The sequence below is a fragment of the Aquarana catesbeiana genome, linkage group LG04 (assembly GCF_042186555.1).
Source record: "Aquarana catesbeiana isolate 2022-GZ linkage group LG04, ASM4218655v1, whole genome shotgun sequence".
Classification (NCBI taxonomy): Eukaryota; Metazoa; Chordata; class Amphibia; order Anura; family Ranidae; genus Aquarana; species Aquarana catesbeiana.
This window is the reverse complement of record NC_133327.1, coordinates 632,443,310-632,457,436: the sequence shown is the minus strand read 5'-3', so window position 1 is coordinate 632,457,436 and position 14,127 is coordinate 632,443,310. Positions and strand designations below refer to the sequence as shown.

At 48.0% G+C, this 14,127-nt stretch overlaps 1 protein-coding gene across 2 annotated transcripts in view; it reads left to right on the top strand.

Annotated features, from left to right (window-relative positions):
• Positions 1-14,127, top strand: part of SPATA17 (spermatogenesis associated 17) — a 262,104-nt gene that overhangs the window by 47,003 nt on the left and 200,974 nt on the right. For both annotated transcript variants that reach the window (XM_073629180.1, XM_073629179.1), the window contains exon 4: positions 573-623. In XM_073629180.1, coding sequence (XP_073485281.1) covers positions 573-623 — 51 coding nt within the window. The remainder of the gene's footprint in view (positions 1-572; positions 624-14,127) is intronic.

Sequence of the window (14,127 nt, the reverse complement as noted above, 5' to 3'; positions counted from 1 at the left end):
AAAATTCCCAAGGATTACTCGGATGGCGGCTAAGTACATAACGTTTTGTACAGATGGTCGGATGGCTCATTTCGGCTTCAGCACCGCGTATGTCTCCTTGAAGGATTCCGACAGAAGACAGGCCTATCTTTGAATTTTTCATTAAAGCAGACGTCTTGAAATATGAATTCCTTTTATGTTTCTGTGAGTTTTGGGGCATAAGAATCCTCGGTGTATAAATCATACAGTGGTACGTGTCACCAAGACTTGTGAATATTCCCGCACTGTTATTTTATCCTAAGTAGAGCCCCATTGATTATCAAATTCAGCGGAGAGTATTTTACGATCATACATCTCCATTAGCGCCGGGTCTGACTGTCAAAGATTTTTCTGGTTAAGCCTGCATTATGTATTAGCCACCCCATCTTTGCAATACAAAAGTTTGATATGTATGAAACTGGTATTATGTATTATGTATAGACTTTCTTATCTCACCGTATGTAAAAATAGGAGATGGGCCTCTGTGTCACCAGGACCCGTGCCACCCTTACTTATATATATCATTTTTTTTCTTTTTTCTCTTCTTTTCACAGACAGCCTACTTCATTATGAAGATGAATTTCTACAATGACATGGCTGTCAGGGTAAATATCTCCTCTCTTGTTATACAGATGAAAAGTCAATTGTGATCTGAATTTGCTTTTAATAATAGAAGTAAACTAGACTAATGCACAGAAGATGGTGAAAGGGGAACACACTGCGCTGGGTACAAAGGAACAGGAGAGACTTTTGGAACTATAAGAGATACAATATTTATAAATGAATTTAAAGTGGTTGTAAAGTCTCAAGTTTTTTCCCCTTAATGCATTCTATGCATTAAGGTAAAAAACCTTTTGTGCTGTGGCCTCCCCCCAGACACCCTCTTTTTCTTACCTGAGCACGATCCCATCCAGCAATGTGCACAAGAACAGCGGCTCCAGCCGCTGTCTCTCTTCTGATTGGACAGATTGATAGCAGCAAAAGCCATTGGCTCCCGCTACTGTCAATCAAATCATGTGACGTGGGGGGCGGGGCTGTCCCACTGCCTGTGTCAATGGACGCAGTAGCAGGACTCGGGAGCAAGCCCGCACAGGTGCCCCCAGGGAAAACAGCTTTCAGTGGGGGCACTCGATGGAGAGGAGGGGCCTGGGGCGCCTGTGGGGGACCCCAGAAGAAGAAGATTGGGGCTGCTCTGTGCAAAACGTTTGCACAGAGCAGGTAAGTATAGGCATGTTTGTTAGTTTAAAAGAAAAATAAAATTCAAAGGCTTACAAACACTTTAAAGGTAAACTCCAAAATAAGCAAATGTTGTCTAAATGCAAGAGCTATGTGTATTCTTACTTGAATTATGGTGGACTTTGTGTGTTTCATCCAGATCTGTGCAGTAATCCAGTGTAATGCTTTGCTTTGGTGCAGCAGCATACTTCCATAAAGACCGGTCACTGCTGCTCTCTCTCCTTGTGCAGGGTAAATGGTCCTGTCTCCACCCCCTCCTGTAGCTTTTTGCAGGTAGCCTGAAGTGGGTGGGGCCTGCTGGGCCCCTCCCACAGCTCTGCTCTCTGTACAAGTTATGTATAGCACAGTGATTATGTCACTGCTACTTTAAAAGGTAGTAACTGGGTTACAAAGGCATGTGGTGCACATAAAGTGGATTTATATCCTATGTGGCAATTCAGAAATATATTTGAATGAACGTTTTTGTAGCTGGAGTTCAACTTTAAAGCCCATCTCCAGGCAACTAAAAAATTATCTCTTCAGGGTTTTTTTGCTTGTTTAGGTATGGAGCAGGCACCATCCGGACCAAGCCACTGTTCTATCTGGACCTCGCGGTCACGTAATTTAGGAGCCGCCTCTTTTTCTCCAGCCTCCGCCACTGTTATATAACAGCAGAGTGGAGAGCGTAAGATATAACCTTTCTGGATCAAGTGAATGGAGTGCATGAAGGGGCAGTGCTGTGGGGTGGGTGTTTGATGTGAAGAGGGCAGAGCATACTACTGTTGGGGATGGGATTTGTGATGTGAGAGAAGGGCAGTGCTGTGGGGGGAGATGTAAAGGGCTGGCAGTGCTGTGGGAGGGGGGTGTAAAGGGGGCAGTGTTGTTGGGGGGGTATGAAGGGGGCACAGTTCTGCTCGGTGGTGATGTAAAGTTGGCAGAGGACAGTACTGTTGGGGAGGGATGTTAAGGGGCAGAGGACAGTACTGTGAGGTGGGGGTGATGGGGGGTTGAGGACTGCTGTGAATAAAGGGGGTGTCTGATGTGAAGGGGGTTCAGTACACTTGTCAGGTCCCACACTTACCAGACAGATGAGTCCACTTGGGCAGAGGGTAGGCTCCCTTACCTATCCGATTCGGGGCCCCTGGTAGAGTAGACAGGAGGCCCGCGAGTGCGGAATGGTATGAGGGCCTGAAGATAGAGTCCTGGAGCACGGTGGTCTGGCAAGCAACCGGTAGAGCTTCAGACTTGGTAGAGCAGATGCTGAGCAGGAGTTAATCAGGCTTGGTCACACACAGGCAGAGGTCGGCAACGGGCTGGCGGCAACGGTACAAGGGAGAAGGCAGAAACGAGGTCAGACAAGCCGGGGTCGGGTTCAGGCAGAAGTCAAGGAAGGTCCAAAGGTAAGCCGGGTCACAACGGGTAAACACTATGGAGATACAGGAACACAGGATGATCACGGAACAAGACACAGAGCTGTTTGATCAGGCAGCACCGAGTCAGTGTAGAGGCAGGCTTCAAATAGGCTGATTGGCGCCAAACGCCGCGCACGTGCGCGCGCGATTCGCCAAAACGCGCCGCGCCCCCGCACGCGCCCGAGCGCGCCCCCGACACCAGCGCGCACGCCCACACTACCGGGCATGTCAAAGGCAGCGCCCACAGGCGGACGCGCGTACGCACGAACGCCCGGACGCCACCCCGCACGCCACGGCCGGTCAGCCCAGACGCGCCGGCGCCCCCCAGGGACACGCGCCCCAGCACGCACAGGGACACGAGCACCAACGCGCCCCGGCGCACACCAGCGCCCAACCAGGTAACCTCTCTGACAGTGCCCCCTCCTCAAGGGCAGACTCCGGATGCCCAGTTGGGCCATCTTTGAGGCATGAGAGGTTTTAAAGGATTGCAGGAGTTCTCTGGCATGTAAATTGCTTTCCGGCTCCCACGAATTATCTTCGGGTCCATAGCCCTTCCATTTTACCAGATATTGCACCTGATTGTGCCTTCTTCTGCAATCTAGAATTGCTTCCACTTCGAACTCCTCCTCGCCATCAACCATAATAGGTTTGGGTGGACCAATGCTGCGACCAGAAAAGAAGTTGGGGGTGACCGGCTTCAGGAGGGACACGTGGAATACTGGATGTATCCTCAGGGAGTTAGGAAGGTCAAGTTCGAATGCCACATTGTTGATTTTCCTTTTGATCAAGAAAGGACCCAGGTATTTGGGGCCCAATTTCCTGGATGGGCAGGCCAACTTGAGGTTAGCGGTAGACAGCCAGACAGAATTGCCGGGTTCAAGAACAAGTTCCCCCCGTCTCTTCCTGTCAAAGATCTTCTTGTAATCTTCCTGAGCCTTGGTCAGGGTCTCCTGCAGCAATTTATTGTTGTTAGAGAAGAAATCCAAAGTTTTGGATACTGCAGGAACAGGACACTCGGGGAATGATCCAGGCAAGAAGGATGGATGGAAACCGTAATTGGCATAAAACGGGGACTGGTTAGTAGCTGAATGTAGAGAGTTATTGTAGGAGAATTCTGCGATGGTAAGCAGGGAGGCCCAATCATCCTGGGAGAATGCAGAAAAACAGCGGATGTATTGCTCCAAAGTTTGGTTCGTCCTCTCGGTTTGTCCATTTGACTGAGGGTGGTAAGCCGAAGAGAATGACAACTCGATTTCAAGCGCGCCACAAAGGGCCTTCCAGAATCTGGAGGTGAACTGGACGCCCCTGTCTGAAACTATATTGGTCAGGACTCCATGCAGTCTGACGATCTCCTTAATGAAGATGGAAGCGGTCTCCATGGCTGAAGGGGTGCCCTTCATGGGGAGAAAATGGGCCATTTTAGACAGCCTGTCTACCACAACAAAAATAGACGAAAAACCTTCTGATGGTGGAAGCTCAACAATAAAGTCCATTGAAATCATGGCCCATGGTCTCTCTGGGACTGGCAATGGTCTCAACAGGCCCCATGCTCTTGTCCGGCTAGTCTTGTTTCTGGCACACGTGTTACAGGACTCCACATATTCCTTGCAATCCTTAGTAAGACGAGGCCACCAAAAGGTGCGTTGGACAAGGTCAGTTGTTTTCCGAGTGCCGAAGTGGCCAGCAAGTTTGTGATCATGACACAAGCTTAACACCCATACCTTTAACTCCTCAGGGACCACAATCTTATTCTTGAACCAGAACAGTCCATCTTTGGTACAGGCTTCAACAGGTAAAGACATTCCCATAGAGGCACGTCTGATTTGAGAAATTAGGTCCTCCTGAAGGATTAGGAAATTTCCAGAGGGGAGGATGGTGTCTGGGGACACGGTTCTTTCAGAATCGAGAAACATCCGGGAAAGGGCATCAGATTTAACATTCTTGGATCCGGGTCTGTAAGTAATATGGAAAATAAATCGGGAAAAAAAAAGTGCCCATCTGGCCTGCCGGGGTCTCAATCTCTTGGCTGTTCTTAGATATTCCAAGTTCTTATGGTCTGTGTAGACCAAAATGGGGTGTGCTGCGCCTTCCAGGAGATAACGCCATTCCTCCAGAGCCGCTTTAATGGCCAAAAGTCCCCGATCACCCACGTCATAGTTTTTCTCGGAGGGAGAGAGTTTACGTGAGAAGAATCCCACAGGGTACAGGAGTGCTTTGGCACCCTGTCTCTGTGAAAGTACAGCTCCGACTGCAACCTCAGAAGCATCCACCTCTAAGACGAAAGGCAAGGCAGGGTTGGGATGCTTAAGAATAGTGGCTGACGTGAACAGCGCCTTGAGTCTTTCAAAGGCCTCTTGTGCCTCAGGGGTCCAGCAGAACCGGCATCCTTGTTTAGTAAGCTCTGTAATGGGAGTTATGATTGAAGAAAATCCCTTAATAAATTTCCTATAGAAATTGGCAAAGCCAATAAAGCGCTGTACTCCTTTTTTGTCAGTCGGTGCAGGCCAATCCAGAATAGCGGATACCTTCTGTGGATCCATTTTGATGCCGTCAGGGGAAATGATCAGGCCCAGGAACTGGATAGATTGGAGCTCGAATTCACATTTTTCAAGTTTGGCGTACAGCCCATGTTGTCTGAGCCTGGAAAGTACATTTTGTACGTGTTTGCGGTGCTCCATCAGGGAGGCAGAGAAAACCAGGATATCGTCCAGGTAAACGATGACATATAAGTCCAGTAAGTCATGAAAGACATCGTTGACGAAATGCTGGAATGTCGCCGGTGCGTTGCACAGACCAAAAGGCATGACGATATACTCGTAATGTCCGAATCGAGTACGAAAGGCCGTCTTCCACTCGTCTCCTTCTCTTATGCGGATCAAATTATAGGCTCCACGGAGGTCTAGCTTAGTAAAAACGGTAGCAGATCCCAATCTCTGAAATAGTTCAGGAACCAGGGGTAGCGGGTATCTGTTCTTAATAGTGATTTTATTGAGCTCCCGATAGTCAATGCAAGGACGTAAGGAGTGATCTTTCTTTTCCACGAAAAAGATAGCTGCCCCAGCTGGAGACGTGGAAGGACGGATGAACCCTTTCTTCAGGTTTTCATCTATATAGGTTTTCAAGGTGCCCAGCTCCTGCTCAGTTAGAGGGAAGATCCTCCCAAAAGGGACTTCGGTACCTGGTAAAAGTTCTATTGGGCAATCATAGGGTCTATGTACTGGAAGGGTTTCTGCCCCTTTTTTACTGAACACATCCAGGAAATCCCGGTAAGGTTCGGGAAGATCTTGGTAGGACTTAGTTTCTGAGTCTATGCACAGGCATTGGGAGGAAGTTAATGGGGTCCCCCGTAAGCAGTGTTGTCTGCAATATTCAGAAGAAAACTGGATCTTGCCTGTAGACCAGTTGATACTAGGATTGTGGGCCTGTAGCCAAGGTATTCCTAGGATGACTGGGAAGAGAGGAGAGGAAATGACATCTAGGCGTAAAAGTTCCTGGTGTTCCGGGCCAATGGTGGCCAAAAGAGGAACCGTTTCTTGGGTGACGGGTCCGGAGCGGAGGGTGGAGCCGTCCGCTAGAAAAACTGCCAGTCCTTGGGCTTTAGTTTGAGTGGGAATATGATGGGTTTCGACGAAGGTCCGGTCAATGAATCCACTACATGCTCCCGAATCAATGATGACCGGTACTGGGATGCTCCTTCCAGGTAACTGTAATACAATGGAAAAAGTTAAATGGTTACCGGCACTAGGTAGGACAGGTGCACACAACGAGGAAGACGGCAGACACTTACGTCTTTTATTGGGACATGCTCTTGCAAAGTGACCAGACTCCCCACAGTACAAGCACAGGTTGAGTGTGCGTCTGCGTGTCTTCTCTTCAGGAGTCAGAGAGGGACGGAGCAGTCCCAACTGCATGGGCTCAGGGACCTCCGGGCCTGGAGTAGATGAGACAAGCGGAGCTTGGTTCGGGGCACTAGGGGCCCTAGGCAACATCCAGGTGAGGCGTGGGTGACCAACAGATCTCTCAGAGCGTCTCTCCCTGAGGCGGCGGTCAATTTGGATAGACAGATTGATTAGCTCCTCTAGTGTCTGGGGTACCCCCACTCGTGCTAGTTCATCCTTTAGGTGATCCGACAACCCCAGCCGATATTGGTGACGCAAGGCTGCGTCATTCCAATCCGTATCCGAGCTCCAACGCCTAAACTCCACGGCGTAATCTTCAGCAGCTCTGCGGCCTTGTTGAAGGGAATGTAAAGCGGCTTCTGCCGTGGCTGTTAGCTGGGGGTCCTCATACAGCTGAGACATAGCTAGGAAAAAGTCACTTAAGGAGTCAAGAGATTGAGCCTTTTGCTCCAATAGATGGTGGGCCCAGGTTTGAGGCTCGCCGGTCAACAAGGATATGACGAACCCCACTTTAGTAGCCTCCAGGGAGAACGTACGGGGTTGCAAAGCGAAGTAGAGCTCGCATGCGTTACGAAACGCCCGGAACTTACTGCGTTCTCCGGAAAACTTTTCGGGTGTAGGTACCCTGGGCTCTGGTGGAAGCATCACTACAGAAGGTGCTGAGGCAGGGTTGGCAGAAACTGCTCCTGGAGGAGAGGCTGAAAGGGCCTGGACCTGCCCTTCCAGTCTGGTATAGCCTTCCTGTAGGCTTTTAACGGCTTGAGTAAGGCCCGCTAGGTGCCTGCACAGTTCATCCATGGGGGAGGCCCCCTGCCCGGACTCAGTCATGGCTGCCTGATACTGTCAGGTCCCACACTTACCAGACAGATGAGTCCACTTGGGCAGAGGGTAGGCTCCTTTACGTATCCGATTCGGGGCCCCTGGTAGAGTAGACAGGAGGCCCGCGAGTGCGGAATGGTATGAGGGCCTGAAGATAGAGTCCTGGAGCACGGTGGTCTGGCAAGCAACCGGTACGGAACAAGACACAGAGCTGTTTGATCAGGCAGCACCGAGTCAGTGTAGAGGCAGGCTTCAAATAGGCTGATTGGCGCCAAACGCCGCACACGTGTGCGCGCCGATTCGCCAAAGCGCGCCGCGCCCCCGCACGCGCCCGAGCGCGCCCCCGACACCAGCGCGCACGCCCACACTACCGGGCATGTCAAAGGCAGCGCCCACAGGTGGACGCGCGCTAGCACGAACGCCCGGACGCCACCCCGCACGCCACGGCCGGTCAGCCCAGACGCGCCGGCGCCCCCAGGGACACTTGTCAGGTCCCACACTTACCAGACAGATGAGTCCACTTGGGCAGAGGGTAGGCTCCCTTACGTATCCGATTCGGGGCCCCTGGTAGAGTAGACAGGAGGCCCGCGAGTGCGGAATGGTATGAGGGCCTGAAGATAGAGTCCTGGAGCACGGTGGTCTGGCAAGCAACCGGTAGAGCTTCAGACTTGGTAGAGCAGATGCTGAGCAGGAGTTAATCAGGCTTGGTCACACACAGGCAGAGGTCGGCAACGGGCTGGCGGCAACGGTACAAGGGAGAAGGCAGAAACGAGGTCAGACAAGCCGGGGTCGGGTTCAGGCAGAAGTCAAGGAAGGTCCAAAGGTAAGCCGGGTCACAACGGGTAAACACTACGGAGATACAGGAACACAGGATGATCACGGAACAAGACACAGAGCTGTTTGATCAGGCAGCACCGAGTCAGTGTAGAGGCAGGCTTCAAATAGGCTGATTGGCGCCAAACGCCGCGCACGTGCGCGCGCGATTCGCCAAAACGCGCCGCGCCCCCGCACGCGCCCGAGCGCGCCCCCGACACCAGCGCGCACGCCCACACTACCGGGCATGTCAAAGGCAGCGCCCACAGGCGGACGCGCGTACGCACGAACGCCCGGACGCCACCCCGCACGCCACGGCCGGTCAGCCCAGACGCGCCGGCGCCCCCCAGGGACACGCGCCCCAGCACGCACAGGGACACAAGCACCAACGCGCCCCGGTGCACACCGGCGCCCAACCAGGTAACCTCTCTGACAACACTATTGTAAGGGGGGTGGGGTGATTTACAGGAGGCGTGAGAACACTACTATAAAGAGGAAACTGATGTGAAGTGGGGGACTGTGATGTGTGGGGGGAACCGAGGACACTGTTGTAAGGGATTGTGATATAGGAGGAGAGGGCTGAAAAAAATGTAGTTTGGACCTCTGGTGGAAGAAAATTTTACTGGCCGGACCTCCTTGAATTTGAATTCAATACCCCTGGTCCAGGGGAACAAAAAAGAAGATTTACTCACCCCATTCTCCACACCTTCCCGCATCTAGACTGGTCCCAGCAGCCTCTTCTCACCTATGCTCCAGCAGTCTAGGGTCATGATGTTATTAAGACCAAAGCCTTGCATTGAACGTGATGACTCCATGGGACATTCCAATGCCGGAGCATGGGGGAGCGCCATCTGCTGTGGAACAGAGGATCAGATAAGTAAAAGTGTTTCTTTTTTCCCCTAGACAAAGCCTAGTTTGGCTTTAGGATCACCTCTTGCTTCGGTCACAACTTCAGAATTTCCCTCACTTTTAGTGGTGATTGGACGGACAGAGAAGCTACCTAGTAGGGAAATAGATAGCAATTAAAAACTTACCAGAAGTTTTAATCCTTCTTTATACTCCCCCCCCCCCCCCCCAAAAAAAAAGTTTGGGCTATACTTATAATTCATAAGACTAAAAACAGACCAGTGTCCATTAAGTGAAACCTCTTATGACTGCTGAAATTTTGATCCACACAAAGGCATAACAAAAAACCCTGGGTAAGTCTTTTTTAATTCTTTATTTAATTTTACAAAATGTCAATACAGAAACACCCAATAATTGGGGGGAACAGAAAGAACCATACAACAGGATATACCTATCTCACAGGATAGTAAATACGAAAAAACAACCCTCCAATTGTCCCTCTCCAACCCTCCCCCCCCCCCACCTTCCGCAGATTATTCACATCCAATATTAACCTGGCAAGTTAAAGTGCAACTTTACTTAAGTTACTGCGTAGAGGCTTCCACTAAACGATCAGATTTTTTAAAGGTTTCCCATGTACCCCATCTGCCCCTCCCCTCTACTTGTTCACTTTCTAAGTGGTCTACTACCTCAAATTTCTCTAGAATATAGATTTAATTTACTCTTGAGATCCAATCCCTAGTCCTTGGCGCATCCGCTTCCTGCCATTTCTTTGGGATTACACTTTTTGCTGAGTTAAGCAACACCGGGATAAGTAAGGTTTTATACCAACTTTTTGCACCCTCCGACCCATGGAACAAACAGACCCATGGGTTAAGCGGGATGGCATTGCCCGTTATCACTTCTATTAACCTTATCACTTCCTGCCAAAATATTTTAATTTTTGGGCATTCCCACCAAAGATGCGCCATAGTGCCCGGGGTCAAACACCCTCTCCAACAATTGGGGGACTTATCCGGAAGAAATTTACTGACTTTAACAGGGGTCATATACCACCTGGCCAGACACTTCTAGTTGCTCTCCGTCATTTTCATATCGGCTGCAGTACCATGTATCGCCCCCAGGATACTCCTTACCGCCCCTCTATCACAGAATGCTCCCTCCTCTTCCCATTTTTTAATAAATGGCGGTATTTTCGGTCCCCCACTACTTGGCAAAATTTTATAAAATGCGGAAATATTCCTCTTAGCTATGTCCCTACAAAATAATTTCTCTTTCGGTCTATAATCTACTTCCTCCCTTAAGGGGCCTGGTAGACTTCTTACAAAGTGCAAGAGCTGGCCATACCGCCACCCATTAACTATCATTAAATCCCCTTGTGCTGCTAATTCCTGGAATGTGCGTATTTTCCCTCTATTAATAATATCTTTTAGTTGTGCTTCCCTATCCAAAATCCAGTTTCCTCCCACCTTCTCCATCCCCGGTGGAAAATAAATGTTATCTTTTAGAAAAATTAATGGAGAGTTATACTCCCACTTATTAATGCGGTGGATCTGATCCCATATTTTAAATGTGAGGTGCGCTATTTAATGTGTATCTGTACTTAAATTCCTGAGGTGAGCGGGGTTCCAAATCATGTGATTCAATTGTGAATTGCTTAAACCTATTTCTAAATTAACCCACCTGCCTTTTGCCCAATCACGTGCCCGTGCTAATACAATCGCTTTATAATAATTTCTAAAATCTGGGATAGCCAGCCCCCCAGTGCTTTTTCTCTACTCAACACTGTGTACGCTATCCTAGGTTTCTTATTGTCCCATACATATCTACTTATTAAATCTGTCAATGTTCTAAAATAATTTTGTGGTAAGGGAATAGGGAGCATCTGCATCTTGTAGAACACCTTAGGCGCTAACACCATTTTCACAATATTAACTTGCCCTATCCATGAGACAGGGCGATATAATATTCTTTTAATTTCTGATCTAATTTCATTTAGGAGAGGAATGAAATTCAGCTTATATAGCTTCCTTATGGAACCTGTAAGCTTGACTCCCAGGTACTTTATATTATCTCTCCAAGGGAAGTGGAACACCTCACTGAGTCTATGAACTTCCTGTTTGTTAATATTAATTTTTAACGCTTCTGATTTCTTGAGATTAATTTTAATGTTAGATAGCTCACTAAATTTCTTCAGTGTGGACAGTAAATTAGGTAACGTTTATTCTAGGTTTAGAAATATAGAAGAGTACATCATCGGCAAAAGCAGCCAATTTATGCTCCTCTTTTTCCACTGAGCAGCCACTAATGTCCGGGTTGTTACGGATCGTAGCTAGTAGGGGTTCCAAAGTTAGAACGAAAAGAAGCAGGGACAACGGGCATCCTTGTCTAGTCCCGTTTTCCATAACGAACTGTGTTGAGGGTAGATTGTTAACCTTCACAAATGCAGTTGGCTGATTATACAGTAGTTTAATCCATTTTAGCATTTTTGGCCCCATTCCCATTTTTTCATGCGTTTTAAACATGAATCCCCAGTCTACTCTGTCGAAAGCCTTCTCGACGTCTATCGACAGAAATAGACCTGGGGAACCACATTGCCTCCATTATGAGAAGAGACCGCACCCCATTATCTCTTCCTTCTCTCCCTGGGATAAATCCCACCTGGTCTGGATGGACCAGGTAGGCCATTCTTTCCTTAAGCCGAAGTGCCAACAGCTTGGCATATAGTTTAGTGCCCGCGTTTAAAAGCGCGATCGGCCTATAACTCGAGCATAGGGTGTGGTCTTTCCCCTCCTTAGGGATAAGTGTCACTGATGCTGTTAATGCTCTCCTGCACATTTCTCCCTGCTTCCCCAGCCCGTTCCATACCTGACACAGCCGTAGAACCAGGGAATCTTAAAATTTTTTATAGAAGCTGGTTGTAAAACCATCCAACCTGGGGCTCTTACCCGGGGGGGATGATTTTAGGGCTGAGCGTACCTCATCTTCAGTTATCGGTCTCTCTAATTCTGGTTGTATCTTTTTCTGACAGAGTAGGAAGTCCCGCCCCTTTTAAGAAGTCTCTGACCTTCTCCTCCTTGTTCCCACCACCTTTTTCCCTCTGCCCAACCAAGTAGAGGGAGGAGAAATACTGTCTAAATACTTCTCCTATCTCACTGGAAGTATGTCTCATTTCACCATTTTTATTTTTGATCTTCTCTATAAAGTTTGCGTCTTTTTTTTTCCTTATAATTGATGCCAGGTGTTTCCCAACCTTATTTCCCCTCTGATAGAAATCTTTTAAATGTTTATTTCTAATTTTAAATGACTCTTCTTTTAATAAATCCCTCAGTTCTTCTCTTCTAATTATCAGTTCTTGAAATACAGACCTATCTTTCCCCCTGGAGGCTTTATGAAGTTGTTCTAACTGGTATATTTTGACAATGAGACCTTCCTTCCTTTTGGTTCTCTCTTGCTTCTCCCCCGTACCAATAGATATTAAAACCCCCCTTATATATGCTTTAAAGGCCTCCCAAATGATAGCCCCCGAGATCTATCTAGAGTCGTTATTCAGAAAAAACACATCTATTTCCTGTTGGATTTTCTCAGCTATCCTATCTTTCTCGAGGAGTTTTTCATTTAATCGCCAAGTAAATGGGACCTTCTGCAATCCGTTAATCTTTACTGTCATCATGACTGGGGCGTGATCTGACAGAGTCACAATCTCTATCTTCGACTCCTCGATCGAGTCTAATAAACTGTGGTCTACCAACATATAGTCCAGCCTTGAATAGGTCCTATGGACCGGTGAGAAGAAAGTATAATCCCTCTCATTAGGGTGCTGCACCCTCCAAACATCTATCAGTTGACTGTCATGCAACTTTCTCCCGAGCCTCAGTAACAGGTTTTTACCTGCCTAAAACCCTGGGTAAGTCTTGCCAGTTTGGGGACGTAGGAGGACAGGCTCTTTCCTGACTTCTCCTGGGGTCTAAATATTGCTCTATTATTAACCTTTACTAATTATACCTTTGGATATTACAACATATGTGTTGAAAGAAAACCATTCAACCCCTTTTAAATAGCTTGATTTTTTTGTTATTGTAACTTTTGTAATAAGGCATTTCATAGATTGTTATGTTTTTTTGGAGAGGATAAAATTTATTTTCACTGGAAATATGTTTTTTTGGTTTCAGTCTCTAATTGTTTGATTTCCTTAATACAGTCCTTAGATTTCACTTGTGAAAAATCTGTAAAATCAACAAAAGCTTTTGTTTTCTGTATTTAAAACTTTCCTATTCAGCCCATTTATTTTTCTTGTATTCCTAGAAATGTTGTTCCACAAAAAAGTGCTGGATTGTTTTTGCTGCAGTTTTTGTCTAAAGTATTTTTCAGATTTTTCTAGCCCGCACCTACTTTCTAGAACAGCGGTGTCAACTCAATTTCATTGTGAGCCACATCAACATTATGGTTGCAGTGCAGGAGCTTAACCAGCCCCCCCCCCCCGACGCCAAACCGCATCAAATGGTGGGTCTGGCCAAATTGCATTAATAGTGCGAGGATCTTAAAGGGGCCACAAATACCAGGAGTGCGTTATGTGTGGCGTTCAGGTTTGCGCTATGTACAGAGTGCAGTTTTAGTGTTGAGGAGTGCGCTACATACAGAGTGCAGGGTCCAGGTGTGTGCTTTGTACAGTGTGCAGGGTTTAGCTCTCTCTTTAACAGGCTGACCACATCTCACTTCCACCCCTCCTCGGCTCTGACCTCTGCGCCACTCTCCCCCACCTCTGCACACATCTCCCTCCACAGCCCTAACCTCTTCTCCCCACCCCTCCCAGGTTCTGGCAGAAAAGAAAGCCCTGGGTGCAAGAACCATATGAAATGCCCTGGCAGGCATTTCAACCCACAGGCCTTGTGTTTGCCACATGTGTTCCAAATGATTCCTTCAGCCCCCTCCTGAATTCCGAGGCAGTGCAACTCGCTGATTTGTCTGTTTTCTGTATTGTGAAAAGAGGGCCCTTCCACCTGTCGCCTCCTGCATGTCCATTTTTTTTTTTTATTTTTTTTGCTGTCTGTTAACTGTTGGGCAGATTTCCGTTCACTTTATGTCCTGGATGAATGAAGCGTACA